Source organism: Taudactylus pleione, unplaced genomic scaffold (assembly GCF_031769625.1).
Source record: "Taudactylus pleione unplaced genomic scaffold, aTauple2 ptg000710l, whole genome shotgun sequence".
NCBI classification, from domain to species: Eukaryota; Metazoa; Chordata; class Amphibia; order Anura; family Myobatrachidae; genus Taudactylus; species Taudactylus pleione.
Window position 1 is genome coordinate 1,054,730 of NW_028285112.1, and position 25,909 is coordinate 1,080,638.

General features: G+C 41.1%; 1 protein-coding gene across 3 annotated transcripts in view; it reads right to left on the reverse strand.

Moving 5' to 3' along the window:
* ADGRB3 (adhesion G protein-coupled receptor B3) overlaps positions 1–25,909 on the reverse strand; it is a 926,819-nt gene that overhangs the window by 387,301 nt on the left and 513,609 nt on the right. For all 3 annotated transcript variants that reach the window (XM_088456639.1, XM_088456638.1, XM_088456640.1), the window contains 2 exons: positions 19,145–19,213; positions 12,246–12,354 (listed from right to left, as the gene is read on the reverse strand). In XM_088456639.1, coding sequence (XP_088312765.1) covers positions 12,246–12,354; positions 19,145–19,213 — 178 coding nt within the window. The remainder of the gene's footprint in view (positions 1–12,245; positions 12,355–19,144; positions 19,214–25,909) is intronic.

Below are 25,909 nucleotides of genomic sequence, written 5' to 3' on the forward strand. Positions count from 1 at the left end.
CTCTTGCAATAAGAGCAAGTAATGTTCCAATAAACTAGATTGATTCACCTATGGAAGACCAATATATTTTGAAAAATATGATGTGTTATGAACTTAAGATTACCAAAAGAAACACAAATCTTGTCCTACATCAACATTTCTAATGCCCTCTCCTCAAGTAACTGTAATGTGATATTTAAGGACATAAGGGAGTACTGCTGCTACAGTCAATTAAATCAATCAACTATGCATGGCTACAGAGCCTATTGGGGCTACTTGCAGAGAGAGAGGATAATCTGTGACTAAATGAATGTGTTTGTTGCACTAGCACATTGTGAATTGTGTCCTAAGCTAATGTTTGGTCGGCACATATTTATTTTAAATATTTAACAACCACAGCTTCTTTCTTCCATGATTATGATTAGCTCAATGATCACTGTTTGACTTTTGTAGTGATTACATATGTAGGAAATGTTGGGTATACAGTAGATTGAATGGACCTTCCCTTATCATGTACAGAGTGTTGAGGGAAATAATGCTCTTCACAGCTATGTCTCTTCAGACAAATTTATGATGCTACTACCCAGTATAAGAATTTAAATTCAATTACATGTTCAACAGGAATAATGTTATTTATTAACAATAAATAGTCATATTTAGCCTTTTAATATATTGTTCAAGTCATATTATAGTATTTAGTGTGAAAAAAACACTGGAAAGGTTGTCAAGGGGAGATATATATGCCCCAGGTTTTTAGCTTCTGCCTGGTAGATAGAAGATGATCAGCTGTGAGCGGTTGATAAAGGGTGTGTCAGGCTCTGTAGTCAGTGTTTCACTGCCTTGGGAACAGATCAAAGGCCTGCTGAGAGACAATGTGATTACTGAATGTAAGTGCTATGCTATAAACTTCTGTTTTGTGAGAGGGATGTTAGGTCCCTCCACTCTTATAGAGGGAATAATTTTGTTTAGTTAGAACCGGACAAGCCAGGATTTAAATTTATGTTTTGTTTCTATTTGTACTGATATTTAAGCTAGCTGTGGTTGCTTGTACAATGGCCCTGAACTGGTGTACTACTACTTGTATGCTGCATGACAATTGCAACTGTTTACACCAGGATCGAAATGTATCACCTAGTTTTTAATATATAAAACATGTCAATAATACTTTAATAAAACTTGATTAATTAAACAATTTGCACAGTAAAAAGATTGTTATACTTCCAATAATTGTCACAAGGAAAACACCTATATGGATTAAGAAGTAGCTTTGTCTGATTTAATCCCAGTGAGGAAACAGCTTGCTGATGTCCTTGGAGAAGAAAAGTTTTTTTAGCGTTCAGTTGTTTTTAGAATATGATTTCTCTCTCCAGAGAAAAATCAATTATAACACAGATTAGATTAGAAATGCACTTCTCTATTGGATTTTGTCTTTAAATTGATCCAAAAAGCAGTCAGTATAGACAGGTGAATTTAAGAGCATAAGTCTCTTAGGAGAGCGATCACAGTCTCCCCATTTGCATAGCTTACCACTGCCGGTGTTTGGAGCAGTGAGATTTCTCCTGGGACAATTGCCACCAATCTGTGGAGCCCTGATTACTGTACTACACTACAATGTAGTGCAGACCACAGTGAGTGCGTCACACTACTCATTTACACTCTACACCTCTACTGGGTGCACTACTGGGGGCACTACTACTGGGGGCTCTATATAAAGGGCACTGCATAGGGGGGACCTCTACTGGGGGCACTGCATGGGTGAACTATTACTGGGGACACTATATAAGGGGCACTGCATGGGGGGACCTTTACTGGGGCACTGCATAGGGGGGACTACTACTGGGGGCATTGAATAGGACCAATACAGAGGGCACTGTATAAGGGGCACTGGATAGGGGTATCACAACTGGGGGCCTGCATAAGGTGGACCACTATTGGGGGCACTGTATAAGGGGCACTACTGGGGGCCTGCATAAGTGGAACCACTACTCAGAGCACTGTATAAGGGGAACTAATGGGGGGCTGCATAAGAGGGACCACTACCGGGGGTACTGTATAAGGGGCACTACTGGAGCCTGCATAAGGGGGACTGCTAATGGGGGCAATGCATAGGGGGGACTGTATAAGGTTCACTGCATTAACGTGCATATGGAATGGAAAGGAATGTTCAGAGTGACGAGAAAGGGGTGTGTGTCATGTTGACATGCCCCATTTTTAAGTGGCCACAGCCCTTTTGACCATGCCCATTTTGCGCTGCATGCCCACACAGGGGTGGGGCCCTCCATTTTCAAATTTGCCCTGGGCTCAAAATACCCTAGTTATGCCACTGCCTACAGAGGATTGGCAACACCACATGACCAGGTTGGTAGTCCATGTAAAGATAATGGGTTAATTTGGGTTCAAGTGATGTTTCCCTGTCCATGCTCTGAAATGCCACCATACCTTAAAAATGTTGAACACTTGCCACTGTGTAGCTGGTATAAGGTGCATGACTAGACAACTTACCTCCAGTGGCGTCACAAGTGGGGTGCGGGGTGCACTCGGGTGTCACCTGCCGAGGGGGTGACACCAAGGTGCAGACTGACACTCCCCCACAGTGACAGGAGTTGGGTGCTACACTGTAGTATTAAGTGCAGCACCCAACTCCTGATGCTGAGAATGAGCCGGCACTGCAAAACAATGCAGTCAGCACCCCCGCACCCCAGCAGGACCTCGCGGGTGACGCCGCAGGCTGTAAACCACCTGAACCGCCGATGCAACACTGGCTCGTTGCCCCTGCAGACGCTCCGTTTTTAATCGGAGTTGTCCTCTAGGTTGGAGATCATTTGGAGGCTATTTGGCAGATATTGCCATCTATTTGTTTTTCCCCAGTCAGCAAACACTGAACAGGCTGGGGCCACAAACATTTACACCTACAACCTACTGGGAGTGTTTCACCCTGCACATCTCAATTAACCCCTTCCTGGCCCACTAATTAAACCACATAAGTTCTGTAGTGGGAAACTTAGAGATAAATCAGGGACTGTCATTTCTGCTGAATGCAAATTATGTCACAGTTTCTGCTCTTATAATATATTCAGCTTCCTTCTCAGTTCTCTCATTTGCTATTCATTATAGCATGCTCAGTTAAAGTGATTGCTACTTGCAGTATACATAATATTTTATTATAATCGTGCTTGCATGAATAAATATTTACAGACTCCGTCCTCCTCTTCTTCTTCCATTCCAAAACCTCCGCATCAGGAAAAACGTTGCGGAAGCAATAACATGGCACCCGAAGACGAATCAGAGGTCACTCCTCCAGCCCACAAAAAGGCTGCAGCACAAGTTGGAGGTCAAGCTCGTCGTTCTACAGATCCCATTACTTATGGAGACATTGTTGAAGCAATCAAAAGCACAATGACCCCTCTGTTGTCACAGGCAGTCCCTGATATCAAAGATCAACTTCAACAATTGTCGGTCAGAGTAACGGATACAGAAAACAAATTAGGTGACACATTCCAAGATGTTTTTGATCTTAAAGGAAAGGTTCAAATCTTACAGAAGGATAATTATTACTTGCGCAATAAAATGGATGATATCGAGAATCGCTCTCGGCGCAACAACATAAGACTTGTTGGTCTCCCTGAATATGTCAAAGGCCCAGCCTTGGCCCATTTTGTTAGAAATACTCTTCCATCTTTACTGGAAATTACAGACTCTTGCACAGACCTGGTTATCGAAAGGGTCCACAGAATAGGTCCACACCCTAAACCAGCAGACACTCGTCCCAGAGTAGTGTTGTTCAGATGCCTCAACTACCTTCATAAAGTTGCCTTCTGGTCTGCTTCCAGGGCTAACAAATCTATCATCTGGGAAGGCAAACGTCTATACATATTTCAAGACTTTTCAGTTGAACTGTCTAGAGCACGTAAGGCATTTTCACCACTCTGCTCACAACTTGTTAAAACAAGTGCAAATTTGCTCTTATTTACCCTGCCAGACTGCGTTTATTTGAGGGTGACTCCTATAAGGATTTTTTGAATCCAGATGATGCAGCAGGTTACTTAAATGAAGAATCTCAAGCTTTAGCTGAAGATATATCAGATTCCAACCCACGCTGATACCTTATTTTTCTTTATTTTCTGGTAGTTACTGTTTCTAGGGGTTCAAAATTCTCATAATGGCTTATTGTGTATACTTACTTGTATCTTTGAATTTATGCAATCTCATTTTTCTCTATTGATATTATAATGATTAAGATGTTTTGGAATTAGGATTCCACACTTAATGTCGCTTTCTCCAATTTATAAGTTTATGAATATTACCTACTAATAACAATCAAATGCTAATATAATTTAGGTGATAGGTAGTGTAACACTTTTTCTATGTAGCTGGGAGTTTGGGGGACTTCTTCACCCCGGACTTCTATATTTTTCAATAATGTTGATATGTTTAGCATACTACGTTATTATTTTTTCTGTGTTATTACTGACTCAATTCGGAAGTTCTCGAGGCAGGGATGATCTCCTGATCCACTCTGGGAGTCTGGCTTCGGGATTCTCTCATGCCTCCCTGTTATTTACTTATCTGCACTTTACAGTTGTATGTCATTTCATGTTTGTCCTGTCTCCCCTTTTTCCTTATGTTGTTTTCCTCCCCCTCTTTCCTCCCTTCATGCCATCCCCTTGCTTTTTATGTGAAAAGGATAGGAACAGATCATTCTTTCATTACATCAGAATATATTACGGATCTTAGAATTGGCTCCTGGAACATTGGGGGTATCAACTCACCAGCAAAACAACTTAAGATTCTTTTATATCTTTCTAAACTACACATAGACATTGCCTTTTTACAGGAAACACACCTTACTTTACAAGAAACAGCTAAATTACAGATGTTGGGATGGTCAATCTTGGCAGCGGCTCCTTTTAATTCTAAAGCTAGAGGGGTAGTAATATTGTGTAAAAAATCCCTAAAGATATCCGTTTCCTCCTCTCTCCCAGACCCAGAGGGTCGTTATGTAATTGCCACATTCTCATTCTCTAATAATGACTATACATTATGCAATGTATATGCCCCAAACCAATACTCCAAGCTGTTTTTTCAAAAACTTCTAGCTGTGTTAAGTCCCTACTCGCACTCATCCCTAATTCTATGTGGTGATTTCAATTTGGTTTCTTCCTCCTTTCTAGACAAATCGACTTCATCTGTTAGACCTAACTCTCTTCCTAAATTGGGAATTCCATTTCTTTCTAAAAGGCTTGTGTTGGTGGAAGCATGGAGGGCTCTTCACCCTACAGAGAGAGAGTATTCTTGCATGTCTGCAGCCCATCATACCCTCTCAAGAATTGATTATATATTAATATCTATCCCTTTATTGCCTAGAGTTCATGTATCTGAAATGGAGCCTATAGCTCTTTCGGATCATGCACTTATCTGGATTGCTCTTCGTGTAGCCACTGATAGAGGCCCCACACGCCAATGGAGATTCCCCACCCACCTAGCAAATTCTATGTCTTTTTGCAATAAGCTAGAATCGGCATGGGAGGAGTACAAAATCAATAATGCCTCTCATGCTATATCGAACCCATCCCTATTTTGGCAGACTGCAAAGGCGGTCTTGAGAGGATTTATAATTTCTTACGTCTCTTCCTTTCGCAAACAACAATCAAATGACTATATAAATTTACAAGCGGAGCTTTCTAACTCTTTTCAAGACTATAAACAATCTCCTTCCCTTATTAATAAACAAAAATATAACACTGCTAAAAACACACTTTGAAGAATATTTACATGTCATGGGTGATAGGTTACTATTTTCAGTTAATTACCGTTTTCATAAGTTTGGCAATAAAATTGGTCGTCTTTTAACTAAAATCTTAAAGGGTAATGAACCCCCTATGGTAGTTCACCCACTTAGAACTTCAAGTGGCCATCTCACGACGTCCAATTTTCAAATAGCCAACATAATGCATTCCTTTTATGAATCGTTATACTCAGCCCCTGAGTCAGAGTCTAATTCTTTAACCCAGATTTCTCTTCAGGAGACATCGATTGGGATGCGCTCCCTTATCCCCAAATTTCTACTGATCATAATTCTTTGCTAGCAAATCCCATTTCCTTAGAAGAAGTAACTGCTGCGATTAAGCAGCTCAAGCCTGCAAAAGCCGCGGGTCCAGATGGTCTTAGTGGGGAGTTTTATAAAATATTAGGTCCCAGAATTGATGGCACCTTGACTTCTACTTTTAACCACATGCTCTCACAGAAATGTTTACCCGCATACTTTAACTCAGCTATAATTAAAGTATTACCTAAGCCGAGGAGGGATTTAGCCTTGCCAGGTTCGTACAGGTCTATATCCTTACTCAATCAGGACTACAAAATTCTCACCAAAATAATAGCGGAAAGAGTCAAATTAATTCTCCCCCACATTATTCATCCAGACCAAACTGGATTCATCCAAGGTCGCCATTCTGTGGTAAATGTCCGCAGAGTGATCTCAGCTATCTTATCTTTGGCGACCTCTAATTCCCAGAACCATGGTGCCATTATTTCACTAGATGCCGAAAAGGCATTTGACCTTATCTCTTGGTCGCATTTATCCCAATCCCTTGCTAGATTTGGTTTCCCTGATTGTTTTATTCATCACCTTAATCTACTTTATATAAACTCACAATCTCAAATTTCTTGTAATGGTTTTCTGTCCCCCCCTTTCTTATAAAAAGAGGTACTAGGCAGGGTTGCCCTCTATCACCCTTGTTATTTGCGGTTGCCATTGAACCCCTGGCAATCGCACTCCGTTTATCCCCATTATTTCATGGTATTGAAGTGGGTTCTGTCTCTCTAAAATTGTCTCTTTTCGCAGATGACATGATCCTTTTTATGTCCCAGCCTGAAATTTCTCTGCCTGTTGCTCTGAAAATAATATCTTCTTTTGGTTCAATTTCTGGTTATAGGATAAATTTAGACAAGTCAGAGATAATTTATTTACCAGATTCCCCTCCTTCTACTCTTAATGACTCTGCCTTGTCTTCATTTAAATCCCCCTCTAAAAAGCTAAAATACTTAGGTATATATATTCCCTCTGATATTACTCAACTGTACAAAGATAATTTTAAACCGTTGATAAATAAGATAACTACCCTTCTAGACTCTTGGACTCTCTTGCCTCTATCCCTACTGGGTCGTGTAGCAGCTCTAAAGAGTGTGGTGTTTCCTAAAAAATTTTACATTATGTAAATGGTGCCGGTTGCACTCTCTTCTTCAGATATTAAACAACTTCATTCTCTTATGTCTCAGTTTTTATGGCAGAATAAATGCCCCAGAATAGCTACAAAAAAACTAATGACACAACGTGGTAGTGGAGGCTTGGGTGTCCCAGATCTTGCATCGTACTCCTTATCAATTTATTTCAGATATATTCTCGACTGGTTAATGGGCTCCTCTTTCTTTACGGAATTACAACTGGACAATGCAGTATGTGCCCCTTACTCCCCTGGTGCTCTCTTACATACTAAGACGGCTAACATCCCACCTCAACTTTTATCAAATTTATACTTCAGAGACACATATCTTGCTTGGCTTAAGATAAATAAGAAAATGGGAAGAAATCACCTCGTATCACCTTTTATCCCTATTGGGGGAAATCCAGAGATTCCTCCATCATTATCTAACACACAATTTTCTACATGGAGAGAAAAGGGACTAAAAATCACAGCTATGGTTTTTGATCCGGGTGGTTCTATAATGCAATTCTCAACTTTACAACATAAGTATCAACTACCTAATCATCAATTTTACATGTTCCTACAACTGCATCACTACATCTCCTCTCTACCCCCTGCTATGCCTATACTTAACCAATCTGATCCATTAGAGCCGATTTTGAAATTCTTTACACATAATCTATTTCATTTAAAACTTATTTACTCAGATTTAGTCAATAGTCCCTCTGATTTATACAAACAACAATTATTTAATTCTTGGAAAGGTGATATACCCACTCTTGAAAATGCTGAAGTGCTTTTTGAGTGTTACAGTTCCACTCTTAAAATTTTACAATCTTCCTACTTGCAGGAAGTTCATATCCGCACCACCTATAGGATGTATATTTCTCCAGCACAACGCAAGCATATGACTTCTTTAGAATCAGGCTCCTGCCCAAAATGTCACATGTCAAGGGCTAAATTTCTACACTGTTTCTGGGAATGTGGCAAAATTAAGAAATTTTGGAATAAAATATTATCCTATCTAAATAATACTTTTTGCCTTTCTCTTACTCCTGATAAATTGGCTTGTCTTTTGGCCAACTTTTCTAACTGGGATCTGGGAGAACGGAAGAAACAACTAATCCCGTTACTCACACTTTTTGTAACTGTTGCCAAGAAGACCATTTTGATTCACTGGATATCTCACACTTCTCCCTCTCTTGTTGAAGTTCAACAGAAAATGCTTCAGTTATTCTATTTTGATAGACGGTCTACTATCCCTGACATTCATTCTGGAATAGATAGATTCTATCGGAAATGGGGGTTATATATTGACACTCTAGATGAATCATCCCAGACTAAAATCTATAAATTATATGAATCAACTGATTGGTTCTTACTTCGACATTTACAGAAAGATATCTAATCTATGTCCCAGTACCATATAATGATGAATATAACTTTTTATATTTTGCTTTTTCATATTAATTGAATAGCAGAGATATTAGTATGGCCTAAAACTTACTTTATTATATTACATTACCCCATGTTCTCGGTGTAGATGTTTGCATTCTTATCTGCACCTTTTCCACATTTTATCTGACCTGGTCCTTTGTCTTAAGGTCGTTCCTTCAGTTTCACTATTCATATACCCACCCGCCCCACACCCCTTTTTCCCTCCTTTTTTCCTCTGTATTGTCTAGTCTTGTCTAGTCATGTCTTGTCTTGTACTGATTTGTTTTATTTTCTATCCTATTGAAAATACTAAATAAGATATTTCTCTGATTTTTGAGCTTTTACTCGTCTCAATATATCTTAAAACTAATAATAATAGTTATTTCTCCATCTGTTGTGGTATTATCTTAGTATTATAATAGGCATAGTAACAAATATATATGCATGTTATGCTACATTTTATATGCCATATACTTTTTATGATGTCATTGTAATTTCTGACTGGTTTCTTAACCATGATATATATTGTACTATTGAAATACTAATAAAATGTATTATAAAAAAAATAAAAAAAACAGGACGAGAGGGATCGGGCCGCGAGGCCACACCCCCGTCCAGTGAGGCCACACCCATTTGCACAAGGCCACTCCCCCTTTTTGGGGCACTGCGCTCACAACGTCCTTCCCCGCTCCAGGTGACACCGCGTGGAGGGATGCCACTGCTTACCTCCACACTGATGCATTTCTTTACCCTGGCTAGTATATGAGTGTGGGCAATTAGCAGTTATTTCTTGTGTAGATATAGGGCCTGTTTCAGAGATGGACGCAGGACACACAGCAGTGGTGTCTTTGGATCACCATCTCTGCTAATATTTAAAACTATCAAACTTTGTCACAACTAATCCCAAATTATTGGAAGCAGTGAAATAACAAAAATGTTTAGGCATTATTTATTTTATTACCAGTTATTTATATAGTGCACATATATTCCACAGTGCTGTACAGAGAATATTTGGCCATTCACATCAGTCCCTGCCCCAGTGGAGCTTACAATCTATATTCCCTACCACTTGCTAACACATATACACATTAGGGTTAATTTTTTGATGGGAGCCAATTAACTTACTAGTATATTTTTGGAGTGTGGGAGGAAACCGGAGTACCTGGAGGAATCTCATGCAAGCACAGGGAGAATATACAAACTCCACACAGTAATGGGCCATGGTGAGAATCGAGCCCATGACCTCAGTGCTGTGAGGCAGTAATGCTAACCATTACACCGTCTGTGCTGGCATTAACATGGTATCTATATTTTAAACTGAACTGAGCATTTAATGATGATTCATTATTTAACACATAAAGCAATAGATATTATGGATACGACCGTACATTCTGCTATTGGATTTCAAATCTTCATTATATATATATATATATATATATATATATATATAGAAATACAGAAGGTGCGGCACTCAGGACTCGATCACACAAATGAATCAGACACGAAGTAGTAAATATCAAGGTTTCAATCCATGTTAGATTGTCATCAGGAGAGTATTTCCTGATGACAATCTAACATGGATTGAAACGTTGATATTTACTACTTCGTGTCTGATCCATTTGTGTGATCGAGTCCTGAGTGCCGCACCTTCTGTATTTCTATTTGCTTATCGTTATTTGAGTGCCGGACCATTTTTGCTTACTATATATATATATATATATATATATATATATATATATATAAAAAAGATTTATTTTTAAATTACACAACATGTGAGTGCAGCTAACATTTTTGTTAAATTAAAAAGCATAATGTTAAGAATATTTTACGTTACAGTTCAGGTTATGTACAAAGTAAAATAAGTCATTGCAAAAAGAAAAAAAACCCAGCTTAATTAATTAGATCATTAGCTATACCACTTAATTTTACAAACTAATGGTGTTGGAACTCCTTTGCATTCCCACACTCATGTTATTCCTTGTGGCAGACTTGCAATCCTGTTATTGATGCCACATCATTCCTGGCAGAGTTATCTGGAGTAATTTGTACATATCAAAATGCAAGAATATGCTAACTCATTTTGGAATGTCAGATTTTATTCACCCATTGTTTAAGATGTCAAGTTTTTTAACTACCTTGTGAGTGCATGATATGATTATTTTCACTGTACCGATTACATCCCGTACTTGCAATATACTGTATATTGCATGCATTTTTTACAAATAAATAGGGCTAACACAATTTTTACTTTTTCCCCTTTATTACTAAAAAATTAAACCTCTAAGGTAAACACACAAAGATGAAGAACTTCTTTCATGATGTTACAGCAAAAATATTCACTATCCTGCCAAGCGTAGAAACATGAGCACTTCTGTTAGACTAGAGAGTTTATATTATGCATGAATTGTTTCTCTATTTGCCAGCAGGTCGACTTCTAGCTCAGCAATAAATTCAGCAAACTTGGATTCATGTGCAAAATGAACGTGACAAAGCTGTTCTAAAATGCATGTGATGTGTTGGCCTAAAAATGGTTTTCAATCTTTTTTCGGTGTGATAAACTTAAGAGCTCACTAGATTATGCAATATCCTACTAGGTATAATTTTATAATAATTATATATTCCCAAACTCCGGCATTACAGTCCAGGTTTTAAGAATATCCATGCTGGAGCACAGGTGACTTAATTAGTACTTCAGTCAATTTGATTTAACCATCTAGGGGTATATTTACTAAAGTGAGTTTTTAGAAGTAGAGATGTTGCTGTTAGCAACCAATCCAATTCTAGCTATTATCTTCTAGAAGGTGCTAGATAAATGAAAAGTAGAATCTGATTGGTTGCTATGGGCAACAACTCCACTTCTAAAAACTCTCATTCGGCTGACCGCCCATACACACAGCAGAATGAGCTGATATATCTGTAGTTATATTGGCTCATTGTGCTGAGCTGTAGAGCCAACGCAATACAGTTATGCCCAGCTATATTGTTGCTACTGGTGCGGTGAATCACGCCACACACAACGTGAGACACGGGCCTGCGAGCGGACACACTCACTACGTATGCCACTGTGCCTCCATAGGAATGCATGGTGCAATCACAATGTGCGCCATAGTGTAGCGTATGCAGGCACAGGGAATTACATGGCACGATGCGCGCGCACGTTTGTGGTGTGGTCAGCCAGTGTAACTGGGTGCATCTGTATGTCTGTGAATGACGTCGTTCACAGATATATCATGTGTACACAGGGCTGGCTCCAGGTATGTTCTGGGCTGTGCGGTCGCACAGGGGCGCCGGTGTCCGGCAGTAGGAAAGTCCCGCCCTCCACCCCGACGGTTGCTGTGAATAATGTCAGCACATGGGGAGGACGCTGTGAGGGAAGGGGCAGGGGGAACACGGGACGGTGCAGAGTGCCGAGACACCTAGCGCCAGACCGGTCTGTACACACCGGCCAACGCACACATGATATTTCGGCTGTTCAATTGTACGGCCAATTTATCTGCCAGAGTTTACCCAGTTTAAGTGCACACAAGCATGACCAATACAAACATACCGTTACATTTTCTTTTCAGATACAAACAGGTTTTATAAACAGACAGTGAGTGTTATATAAAAAAATCTGATTCTTACCTACATTTCCTGTTGTGAGATAGGAATTCTGGAAATCCATCATTCCCATTCCGACAATGTGTATAAAATCTTCGATGACCTGCATCAGTTCCACCGAGCCTGGATAAATCTAAAATCAAGGTTTAGAGTAGCAATAGCAGAAAAAGGTTACATAAGACAGTGTGACATTATCTGGCACTGAATGTTCAGCAGCACATGTGACATTCTAATATTAAACATGTTATATACAAATTCAGAACATTCATGTAGACATGTACACAGACATCTAAGTGGTGTACTGTAAATATAGTCTATTTATCAGACATTTACAGTGTACTGTCTTTATATTATCCTTTGTTGAAAATATTATGTGTTCTCACAAAAACAGCTGCGATGTTGCAGATTTGTCAGAAATTGGATGCTGCCATACATCCGATCCATATATAAACCCTAATTGCTGGTTTGTTGTATCTGCAATTAATCTGAAAAGGATGTGCTATCCTCTGCAGCTGCACTTCATAGAATGTACTCCATTTTTCTGAAGGCAAGCTAACAGTTCTATAGCAGAGAAAAGTCTTCATAGCAAATACTAAGACAATAAACACACATTGCTGTGAGAACACTTGTATCTTTCAGTACAGAGTCCCACAAAGCTCAAAGTGTAGAATGTACAGTGCTATTGACAGGCTTTTTTTTTCTTTCTCTAATGCAGCAAAATAATTGTATTGGGATCAACAAAGCACCCATTTCCATGCGCTACACATACTTGTTTCCATGACAACGCAGGATGCCTTGAAGCTGACTCATACACTTAGACAACAGCTTTATACCTTTGCTTTGGTACTTTTACTGATTAGCCTTTCACACTCTTTTCTTGTGTTTTAAGACCTAATGCTTTGTAATAGAGCTGTCACATTAATCTGTAACATTTATACATACAAACAAACAAACAAAAAAAGTTCACCAAAATTCAAGCATTTTAGCTTATGGTAATTTTAGTAGCTTCAGTAGTTCAATTTTATTGAGCCATGAATCACAGTGGCATATTCACAGCTTTTACGACATGCAACACCCTTTAATAGATGTATGGTTATAATACAGATTACAAAATATTTCAAACACATTACACAAATCCTCAGTTAAACAGCTGCTTAATGTGCACCTGACAATTAATAGTCTTTAATGCAGCAAACAAAGTAGTAATTAGTAAAAATGGTAGAGGTAAATTATCTAGGGCATGAAAACCTAGGTATGACATCATTCCGGCATAATACAGATTTTAAAATGAGTCTCTACGTATAACAGGCTGCACAAAAACAGCTTTGTTTTGATACCATACTTGCTAAACAGCTGCTATATAATAACTGGTGGTATCTATCTAATAGTGCTCTGCCACTTTAAAAATGCTTCAAATGCATCAAACAGACTTTGATGCAGCCCTTTTCACGTAAATTGGACATTTGCAATGGGGAGGGAGGGAAGTTTTTACATTGTCCTGTTTGAAAGAGGAGAGGGGAGCACAGCATGTGACTGTTAAAACCTTTGAGAAACAGAGTGGATTCAGAGAACTCAACTCAAAACATTTTTAGTTTTTGTAGGTAAAATCTTGTGACCCTTCCAATAGGTTTTTGTTTCTTCTTTTTTAATACTAAACAGAAATACCTTTCTGCCAATATGGCTTCATACTGTTTTTTGGGGTTTTTTGACACCCGTGGACCAGGCTGTATATTTTATCTGCTGAAATGTCATGGCACAGTAGTACTCAATGTACAGTATGTCAAGCCTAGTTTTTACATATCTTGGATCACTCAGGCTCAAGGCTACATATATTTAAATTGATTCTGTTTTGTCTCATTTGGTGCATACACACGGTCAGATTTTTCTTCAGATCTGAATGATAACGATTTTAAAAATCGTTCAATCGTTCATATCTGAAGGAAAATCTGACATATCTGACATATCTATCAGATGAACGATTTGAACTATGCGCGTTTCCGATGGTCAGATAACGATATCTGACATCTGATGTGTTTTCAGTCAGACTTGGACGATTCCATTCATTTTAATTCAGTCAAAAATCATTCAATCGTTCAAATTGTTCAAATCGTTAAAATCCTTGGTAAAATCGTTCAAATCATTCAAATCGTTCATCTGACAGATCTGACAAATCTGACCGTGTGTATGCTCCATTTGGCAGGCTTTTTAATTGTCCCTTATAGTTCCTATACTAATCAATCGCTCGTGATTAGTGCAGCTGACAATCTTTTTAAAGTGACTTGGGCATGGGTTGTTGTAAGATGTGGGGTTTTTGCAAAAAATAATTTAAATGATAAACAGTGAGGTTAACATTAATAAACATAGTGCAACCCAGTAATACTGTAAAGTACTTTTTGCTCTTAAGCACCTCTTTTCAGACACAATTCACACACTAAATACATAGTCAGCACACCATTTCTAATTTTTGCTAATACCATTTTAAACCACATACAGTAGGAGTGGATTGCAATAGGGTTTGTTCTTATAATGTTTATTTATTTTTTCCATTTCTAGTACAAAATTAAAGTCTGTAAAGACAAGATAAACTTCCTTAAACTCCAGTCTAACTCTTAAGCATAAAAAGATCAGCTACACAAGCAAAATATGTACAAGAACTTCAGAGCCAGACTAAGGTGTATACTTAATAGGCTGCAGGCTAGGGGCCCCACCACCAGGAAACAGGGCTGTCTGCTATTTTATTATTTCATGCTAATATTTCCTTACTGCCCCAGGGGTTCATGACGTGACATCTCTTTATCAACATCCCCTTAAGGCATCTGCTAGAAATTTTGTCCCACATGGATCTGGAGCTATTGCCTCACAATGACACTCTGTGGTGCCCACCTCACTTCTTTTCTCCCTGATGTAAGTTGTCAGATTACTTGTCCCAACTTAGCAGTGCTGTTAGTGGGATAGAGGAGCCAAGAGAAAGAACACTGCAGCTCTTGTGAATGTTTGAGTCACTGAATGGCATATGATTCAAAAAACGGTGGGCGGAGGAGGCTAAATGAGGTGTGTAACATATATAAAAAGCCCAAATACAATATATATATATATATATATATATATATACAGTATAGTGCCTGATGCAGAGAGGAGAGTGGGGGGCAGAAAGCCAGGTGATAAATCAAGACAAGATAAATATAAAAGGGGTTTTGAAGAACAGTGTGAGAAGGGAAAGGGGAAGGAAGTCTGGAAAGGAAATTGGTAACCTGTACAGAATCATTACATAAAAAGGCTATTTGCACATTTTCAACATATAGTACTATAAAACAGATTGTGTATCCTTTTTTTTAAGAAATAGCAAAGATTTTTTGCCAGTTTAAGGAGAGAATCCAACTACCAGTGAAGGGGGCAAGTTGCCATTGCAACAATGTACAAATGCCGGCAACGGCATCTAAACTTGTACCCCTCGCGGTCCTTCTCATGCTGGACTCACACATTTTTGTATGCAACTTCATCGCAGGTAATTGGATTCCCCTTATAAAACCAATTATTAATTATTTTCTCAGCTCTAGCTGGGTGACAATGGGGGCAGATGTAAAGTATCTATTTATTTTAGCAGTCAATTCACTGTAAACAGTTGTTTTTGGAGGATTGCAGCTTTAACTAATTATCAGCTGTATGGATTAAAAGAACAGTGATGGCGTAATTTCATATAACTGCGATATGCTGTGATAACAAATTATGCTTAATGAGGATAATATGTGCCCAGTAATTTTACAGGCCCAAAATGCCCAATGTGCTATGAGTAGAGCAATACAGTAATAATGTCCCTATTTATATTACTGGCAAACCCCCATTAGTGCCCTGTCCGTGCTCCCCCCCACACACATTTTTAGCCTAAGTCCCCCTGCAGTCCTTACTTACTGGATTCAAGCCAATTCACAGAGATACATTTATAAAACCAGCTCAGAGATAAAACAGTGGAAAGAAAAAGTAAGTATTGTTTATCCTTGTATAATATTTTATTTTGTGTGTATTTTTGGGGGGCTTTGCAATCCTTGTAATAAAGTCAGTGTAATAACCACTACTGGAGCAGTCCTTACAACTGATATGGCAGTGAGTAGGTAGGCTTGAAATGCTGGTTCATCTACTGCAACTGAGGGGGCCCAAGACCCGCTTTTCTGGGGATGCCTGGTGGGTGGCACATGTACAGTGAAACCCTGTCCAGGTTTATAGTTCCAGGCCCCCTCCCTCCCCATTGTAAATGTCCCATTACATGAAAAGGGCTGTATCAATGTCTATTTGATGCATTTGAAGACCTCTTAAAGTGGTAGAACACTACTAGGGGAAGATGTTCTAAGCTCTGAAAAGTGATAAACTTCCAGCCACTCAGCTCCTAACTGCCATGTTACAGGCTGTGTTTGAAAAATTACAGTTAGGAGCTGATTGGTTGGTAGTTTATCACTCTACAATTTATCACTTTCCAGAGCTTAGTATATTTGCCCCTTAGACAGATACCACAAGTTATTATATAGCAGCTGTTTAGCAAGTATGGTATCAAAACAAAGCTGTTCTTGTGCAAACTGTTATACACTATGTAGAGACTAGTTTTAAAATGTGTATTTTGCTGGAATTATTTTATGCCTCTTGCTGGAGTGATCTCAATGTTGTAAAAAATATATGGCACATACTGTATATAGCATTAATTCACTTTGGTGTTTATGCAGGTATTTTTCAGCAAATATACCATTTACTACATACTGATCAGGTTGTTCAGTATTCCAGAGTTGTTTAGATGTGAAAGGTAGTCTTATGTATATGTGATGTATTATGTAACATCTGTATGGTACACTGTGTTGTACTGTATATCAATATGTTATAATAAATTTGTACAATTTTGGAGAAGTCAGCCATACTGACTTCACATATGTGCTCAGTAGTGGCCTCATTTAGAGTTAGGAGCATTCCAGCTAAAGGTGTACATTTTCATCAGAACAAAATGTACTGTTATATAAGAAGCATATATTCAAGGATCAGACCCTTTCTCATCCTTGATGCTATTAAAACCCTTGTCCACTAACTGGTAATCTCCAGATTAGACTACTGTAACCGCCTCCTATCTGGCCTCCCTGACTCACACCTCTCTCCACTGCAATCTGTCTTCAATGCTACTGCTTGGCTCATCTTCCTTTCCATATGTTCTACATATGCCTCCCCTCTCCTACAAGCCTTACCCTGGTTCCCTTCCCCCGTCAGAACCAAATTCAAGCTTCTCACACTCCCTTACAAAGCCCTCACCGATTCCTCTCCCATTTACATCCCTGACCTATATCTCTCTTCACACACTTGCCCGCCGACTTCACTCCACAAATGCATGCTGCCTATCCTGCCAACTGATTACTTCCACTCCCATCTCCAAGATTTTGCTTGTGCTGCTCCTTACCTCTGAAATTCTCTCCCTCTCTCTATCAAACTCTCCACCTCTCTACTAACTGTCTTTCTCAACCTAACCCACTGCTCCATGATCCTTCCTCACTGACTACCCCCCCATATGTGTCACTCCCATCTGTCTGCCCCTCCCCTTTAGATTGTTAACTCTTACGAGCAGGGCCCTCTTCCCTCATGTGCTTCTCATTCCCTTACTTACACTTTAACTTACTTATAACTCTCCACAACTTCACCTAACATTTGTTTGATGATGCCCTGCTGCTTTTTTAAGTGTTATGATACCTAATGTGCAGCAAAGTTTATAAACCATGTCCTTGTCTTGCATAGTTTGGTACACTGTTAATAACTGTTTTCTTGTGTGATCATTTGCTTATGTACTTTGTAGGGCACTGCAAAACCCTTTCATTCTGCAGCACCTTACAAAGGATACTAATAATAATAATAATAATAATAATAATAATAATAATCATCTTGCTCTGCAGAAAATTATTGTCATAAGATAGCTATCATCATAGGGACAACTATTTACAAGTGAATACTTTCACCTTTTTACTGTACTATGCCCATAGCTACACTGGCAAGAGCGGACTGGGGGCATTTTTTCCTCTTGACCATGTGAGCTTTTCAGTCACCATTGACCAAGCAATCTGTTTAATGGATGACTGCCCATTCATTAATCATTGTGTATCAGCACTGCCACGCTTCCTCTCCAGTGTGCTGAGAGTCAGTGTGAGTTCATTGAAGGTCTACGTAATATATGTAGCTCTGCATTGTGATGCCACCACAGTTCTGGGGTTTGTACTGTATTACAACCACCACAGATTTCTGGGTCTGTGTGGTAGTCACTAGCAGTTTCTAACTGTATTTATTAAAGGGGTCTATTAATTAGTGGTAAAACCATGTGAAAACAGTAGGTTTTTTTGATTATTTAAATATCCTTTCTAATTTACAAAAGGCTAAATGCAACGGATTTACATTCAGTCAAGTAACCCAGAATGCTGCAATCCCATTATTCTTAATGGGGACTGTGGTCTTGTCCAATTTACCAAGCATCAAAAAGCTTAGCTTATTGGGTTTCTGCCAAATTATCTAAAGCCATCTTTCTTTGGGAAGGGTGATGGCAGAGATGGTCACTAGAGTAGGTTCTGCATTTAATACTGATCATATGGGGTTATTTTGAAAAGCAATGCTACTTATCTGTATTTGCCCCCGAAGCCCAAAAGATATTATTCCTCCGGTGATTGTGCTCTTTCAAGCCCACCATAAACTTATATATTATATGCTGTACTGCTAGAATAAGAACTGTTTCTCTGCAGGGAACAAGTTAAAAAGAATGGGCTTGCCACCACTGAATCAGTCGACTTAAGCTAGATTTGTCTTTAAATAAACTCAAATTGCTGCCAGTTGGTCACCTATAACTCTGAACCACTGCAAAACAACTCAAATAATAATACATAATTTAAGACAATTAAGCAATTATAATTCCTTACCTGCTGTGCATCTTCCCACTTATCTTTGTTTTCTTCATCAAGGAGGTTACTAACTATTTGAAAAAAGTTCTGTGAGAAAAAGAAAAATATATTTAATTATGTAAACATATTTTGTTTACACATCATTTATTTTATTTAAAGAAAATACCAATATATTATATAAGGTTATTAAAATATTCCATGAGGAATGATGGAAGATATGTGCGATATTTCAGCATATGGTTGAATTCCTTTGAGTAAACTGGCCTGCTTATATTCTTCTATAAAGTATTCCTCTGGCATGCATAATAATTGTAATAAGTCCATCATTTCTCTAACATGTCAATGGCATTTTGAAGTCTTGGAAAAAGGTGCAAGGCACGCACCCAAACTTCAACTTGTAAATTGTGAAGCGTACGTCTGATTTATTGAACAGCATGGCATCATCACTGTGGTAATAAATACAGTATGTATTTTTTGTCTTAATCTACTGTGGGGAGTGCCCTATTTTAATACTTTTTATGCATGCCTATATTGGACACAGGATCTATGGATGCTTTTTCTATTTATAAGAAGAATATGAGAGCAGGCTCCTAGATTATACTGCATATATAAAAAGTTGCCTTTCATCATGGATATACAGGTGAATGCTTTAAAGTGTCCAGTTGGAGGTCCACGAGCATGTTTACAGGGAAAGAGGATGATTTTTATATATATATATATATATATATATATATATATATATATATAACTCGGGGTAGGGGGCAAATTTACACTTTGGGTTTGTTTTATTAGGTAGCTATTGTTCGAGGGTAGGTGCTTTTGGGGTGTAGGTAATTGAGAAAGTTATCGTTTTTTAAACTATTACCTCACAAATCCGCCATTATAGAGATAGGAAGTTTCAACTTGATGCGCAGCCTCAGTAGGAGCCTCCATCAGGTGTACTCACTGTGGCTTCACTTGGGTGCACCAAGATGGCAGGTCAGTGTGGGTGGTAGTGGCGGTGGGCTTAGGGGAAGGAAGCAGCTGTAAGCTGCGGCCAGACCTGGTGGATAGCAGGCGTTAGCTGCAACTGGGATCCATGTGTGTTAGTGGTGGTGGTGGTGCAGGACCCGGTGGAGGTCACAGCAGACTGATGTAGGCTCAAACCTGAACAATGTGTGATACCTGTATTTAAATAAACACAGAAGCTGGGACGGGTCAGTGAGACCGTGTGTGCTTCTGTTTAATTTAAAAAAACCCTGTGTAAATAAAAAAAAATGGCGTGGCCCCCTCCCCACAAACAACAACTAGCCCCAAGCTTTGGAAAGCCAGTACTGGTTGTGCTAAATAGAGGGGGACCACTGACGTAGGGGTCCCGCATACTCAGCAGAATCAACACTGGGTTCTGAGCCGGCCCTGGTTCTGGAAATACAGGGGGAAAAATGCATAGATTCCCCCTGTATTTACCACAACCAGCACCTGACTCTTTCTAGCGGGGGTTTGATGCCACAGCCAGAGGAGCCCTTTGACCGGGGCCCCCAGCCACAGCATCACCCCTGACCACTAGTCAGCCCAGGCTGAGGATTTCCTGGGGAGCTGGGAACCCCCCCAAATAAAGGGGTCCCCCTCTCCAGGGCACCCGAGGCCCAGGCTGATAGCCCGGGGCTATCCCCAGCACCCCTGGGCGGAGGGTGCTGGGTTGATTGTGTTGTGTGGTGCATATGAATTTATAAATATTGTCTTTTGCAGTAGTACTACAAGTCCCAGCAGGCATCCCCGCATACTGGCACTTGGAGAACAACAAGTACAAGCAGGCAGGGCATTAAGGGCCTGCTGGTACCTATAGTACCCCCACAAAAGAAATATTAAAATAAAACAGACACCGTTTTTTAAAATATTTTATTTAGCCGGACCTTCACCTAGGAAGCTCCAGCCTTTAAGCTCTTTTTCATGGCTGCTGCTCCCCCAGGTGAAGGTCTGGCTAAATACACTCCCCCAGGACTTCTGCACCTGGAGGGCGGCGGCCGCCTCCATCCAGGGCTTCAGTGGCGTCTTCTAGCTTCAGCTGGTCTTTTCTCCAGCTCCCCAGCCGATGACTGAGTGGACGGCGCCTCGTGCTGGCTGTATTTAAGCCAGCCAAGGGGGTGGGGCGATGACTTTGTAAGCTGTGACATGCTCAGGGCAGTCATCTTTGAATTTGCAAAAATGGAGCTGAGGAGCCATTTTTGAAAAAGGCACACGCTCGGTTCTTACCATTGATGTGATGGCTAGTTCCATGTTATAATTCTGAGCAATAGAGTTCAGGACTTGCAGTAAAGTGGGGTCCCATGATGGGTGCTGCAAGCTGAAATACATTGATCAATTCATGAACCAAAACCCCACTGTTTATTATGTGTATTACTATTATTATTGTTAGTTATTATGGTGAGTGCAGTGCCCCTGTGATATATATATATATACACACACATATGTATATACACATACATACTTCCATTGCATGAGATTTTTTATGTGATCGGATCAAAATTTACATAGGCCGTTAGGTGGCCATATGATTTGACATAACATTATGCCTCCTGGAATAGGAATGTTCTCCATATTACCTCTGTCTCTCTAGATAGATGCTAATGACATGAGTAACCAAAAACACTTTTACTAAGTAACAGCCACATTACAGTTACTGACAGTTGATCTGAACTCTGACCCTCCTCTCCCATGAATGTCAGGTATGTCATTACCTAAGAGTTCTGACATCTACTGAGCATGTCAGCAACAGAACATACTTTTTATATACAGTATTTAAGCAACTATATGTTCTTGCAGTCATGGGCATTCCTGCATTTATAGTGCTACAGGCGCCAGAGTACCCAACCAGTTTATGGCTGCCAGGGCTTGCTGGAACTAATAGTGCCATATACAACATTGCATTTTATTCTAACTTTAACACATTAGTATCTTAAAACACCCACTGTACAGGGATGTTAGGGTGTGCTTTCAGCTCAGTATGTTTTATTCCTGGGGGTAACATTGCAGGCCTGATTTCCCTAGGGAATTCAGCACCACAGCTGGTGCTATATCCCACTAAACAGGCAGACCTCGCGCTGCAGATTTCTCTTGATAGTGCAACCAATCCAACCTCTCGTAGCCTGGTGCTGGCTGCAGCTCTCTTTAGGGGACCCCACACTGTCCCTCCTCCCGCAATAGTGGCAGCAACCATGCTTAGATCACTTTTAGAGGGAGTTATTTATTTCAATATTTTTTTTGTTAATTCTGCATTGAAGTCATTCTTATCATTAAATTAATAAGGATGACTTGTATCTCTAGTATGTGGTTGCATTATGATATGGTTGAGTGTGCTACTTTATGCTAATGCTGCTACTAAGCCCGTCCCTGATGTACAGCCATGCATTAGAATGTACAAGGACTGATACCCCCACTCTGAGCATCTTAAGATACTCAAATACTGCTTGGTGTGTCTTTAGGATGCTACCATTGGTCATACCATTGAAACTTGCTCCAGCGCTATGCTAGGTACAGACTCTCTGTGAGAGTATGACCTCCAATGTGAGTAAGAGTCTGTGTATGCAACCACTTCCAGTGTCATACCCGTGACACTCCCATAAGACACAGCATCTGCAAGCGTCTGAATAATCACCTCCCAATCACCAACCAGAAAAACCCAATATATTTTTAATAAATTTCAGAGACTGTGCATCTAAATCAGTACTGTGACTCTGTGCACAGACAATTGGAACTCAGTCGTGGTGCAACATAGATACATGCGCATGTATACACGCGTATAGCATGTGTGCATTCCAATGAGCATACAATTATGTGAATTATCAGCGCCACCATTTTGTGAGTGACAGCAATCTCACTCTGTGAGAGTGCTGAATCTGAAGTTAACCACATGGTGTCATGGCATACCATATCTGTATTACGCAAGGAACACGTTCATTAAGGCATCAGCCTTAATGATCATAATTTCATTGCTTTTTTTTAGTTGGAGTGGCACAAATTCAGAAAGTTTTGTGAAATTTCTGATCATGTCTAAGAAGTCGTAATGGGACATGTGAAACTGTAAGGTTTTTGTCTATGGAATTTCATTGTTTTTTATAAATGTATTAACTATCAGAGTTTGGAGGAGCAAACCGAGCCACCTGCAGGGGAGAAAGGCAACAAAATGGAACACTAGTGCAGGTGGAATAGGGGCCGGCACACAGGAGGTGGTTTGGGAGATACAAAGTAAGAGATGGCTGCAGGGGTGGGCTGTAGGCGTGTGGGGTAGTGGCAGCATTGGGAGTGAAGAGCAGTGGCATCAGGAGCATCAGCAGATGACAGGGGGCTCACCGGTACTGGGCATGCACCTGAGAAAGTGATATCAATAAGTCACAGATGCACTAACGCAAGAATGAGATCCATCTATGCATCTATGTTAAAAATTTTATTAAAAAAAAAGGTGACCCCCCCAAAAGAACAACCAGACCTGAGCTTTTCATGGCCAGTCCTGGTAGTGAAAATACAGGGGACAATAAGCGTTGGAGTGCCCCATATTTAGCACAACCAGCACCAGGCAAGTCAGAACTAGCCCTGTTTTCCAAAATACAGGGGAACAAATGATTAATCATTAAAGGGGTCCCCCTCTCCAGGGCACTCCTGGCCTAGGCTGATAATCTGGGGCTATCCCCAGCACCCCTGGGTGGTGGGTGCCAGGTTGATTGTTGTAACCCCTCCTAAACCACAACCAGCACCCAGGCTTTTTAAGGCCAGTCCTGGTTGTGCTTAAATACAGGGGACAAATGACATAGGGGTCCTCTGTATTTAAGCACAACCAGCACGGGGCTAGTCAGAACTAACCCTAGTTGCCAAAATACAGGGAACAAATAACGTAGGGGTTCCCTGTACTTTGCACAACCAGCACTGGGCTCTGATCCGGTCCTGGTTCTGGAAATACAGGGGGGAAAATTAGTAGAGTCCCCCTGTATTATCCAGAACCAGCACCAGACTTTTTCTAGTGTGGGGCTAATGCCACAGCCAGGGGAGCCCTTTCACCAGCCCCCCCAGCCAAAGCATTAACACTGACCACTAGTCAGCCAAGACTAGAGATCCCTGGGGAGCTGGGGACTCCCCAATAAAGGGGTCCCCCTCTCCATGGCACCCCAGGCCTAGGCTGATAGCCCATGGCTATCCCCAGCACCCAGGGCGCTGGGTGCTGGCTTGATTGTGTATAGTGTATTGTCCTTTGCAGGTTAACTACAGGTCCCAGTAAGCCTCCCCTACATGCTGGTAGTTGGAGAACCACAAGTACCAGCATGCAGGGCTTAAGGGGCCACTGGCACCTGTAGTCCACCTGTAAAGAAAATATTAAAATAAACACAATACACTTTAATATTGTACAATTTAATTTTACTGTGTTTTCACCTGGGGACAGTGGCCATTAGACTCTTTTGCATGGCCGCCGCCACCCCAGGGCTTTGGCGTCTTCACCTGGCAGGTGCCAACTTGCCAGGGCTTCGTCATCTTCACCTGGCGGGTGCCAACCCACCAGGGCTTTGGCGTCTTCACCTAGTGGGTGGCAGCTTGTCAGGTCTTTTACATGGCCACTGCTCACTAGGACTGCAAGCGTTTTTGCCTGACGGGCGCCAACCCGACAGGGCTTCAGCATCTTCACCTAGTGGACGGCAGCCTGTCAGCTTTTTGTAGTGGCCACCGCCCACTAGGACTTCCAGCATCTTCGCCTGGTGGACACCAACCTGCAAGGGCTTCGGTGTCTTCACCTAGTGGGCGGCAACCTGTGTCAGCTCTTTTTAATGGCCACCGCCTACTAGGACTGCAGGTGTTGTTGCCTGATGGGCGCCAACCCACCAGGGCTTCGGCATCTTCACCTATGGGCAGCAGCATGTGTCAGCTCTTTGTCATGGCCACCGCCCACTAGGAGATTCGGCATCTTTGACTGATGGGCGCCAACCCACCAGGGTTTCTGCGTCTTCGCCCCGCAGGCGCCAACTCGCCAGGGCATCTGGCATCTTCACCTGGGGGTGGCAAATTAGCTCTTTTGCATGGCTGCCATCTCCCCAGGGCTTCTGTTGTCCTCTTCACCTAGTGGGCAGCAGCCTGAGTCAGCTCTTTTGCATGGCCGCTGCCCACTAGGACTTCCGGCTTCTTCTTTCTTCAGGAGATCTTCTCTGCTCCCTCCCGGCCATTGGACTGCCATGCTGCCTCTGTGCGCTGGCTTGTATAAGCTAGCCGAGGGGGTGGGGCAATGACATCGCAAGCCGTGATTGGCTCGCGATGACCATCTTTGAATTTCAAAAATGGCGCTGAGGTGCCATTTTTGAAATGGGCGCTGCTGCCATATTCATCAGAATGGCTGGCAGGGATGGGATCCTCTCGGATCCAGGCCCACTGCCAATGCCCGCATAGATACCCGCCAGGTCCCGCCATCCGTCGCTGCCAGGTCCCGCAGGCTGCACTATCACTGCCGCCACTGTAGCCTGCACAGATTCTGCTGCTGTCAGGTCCCACAGGCTGCACCATCACTGCTGCTGCTGTAGCCCGCACAGATGCTGTCGCTGCCACTCCACCACCATTGCCCCCCTCCACCACCACCGCTGATGCCCGCTTGACTGCCGCTGTGTCCCCGCTTATGACTTATTGCATTGTTGGGTTGGTCCACCACTAAAGCCCACAAAAGGCAGCCATCTTTGTACACCCAAGTGAAGCCACAGTGAGTACACCTGCTGAAGGCTCCTACTGCGGCTGCGCAACAAGTTGAAATTTCCTATCTATTCAATGGCGCATTCT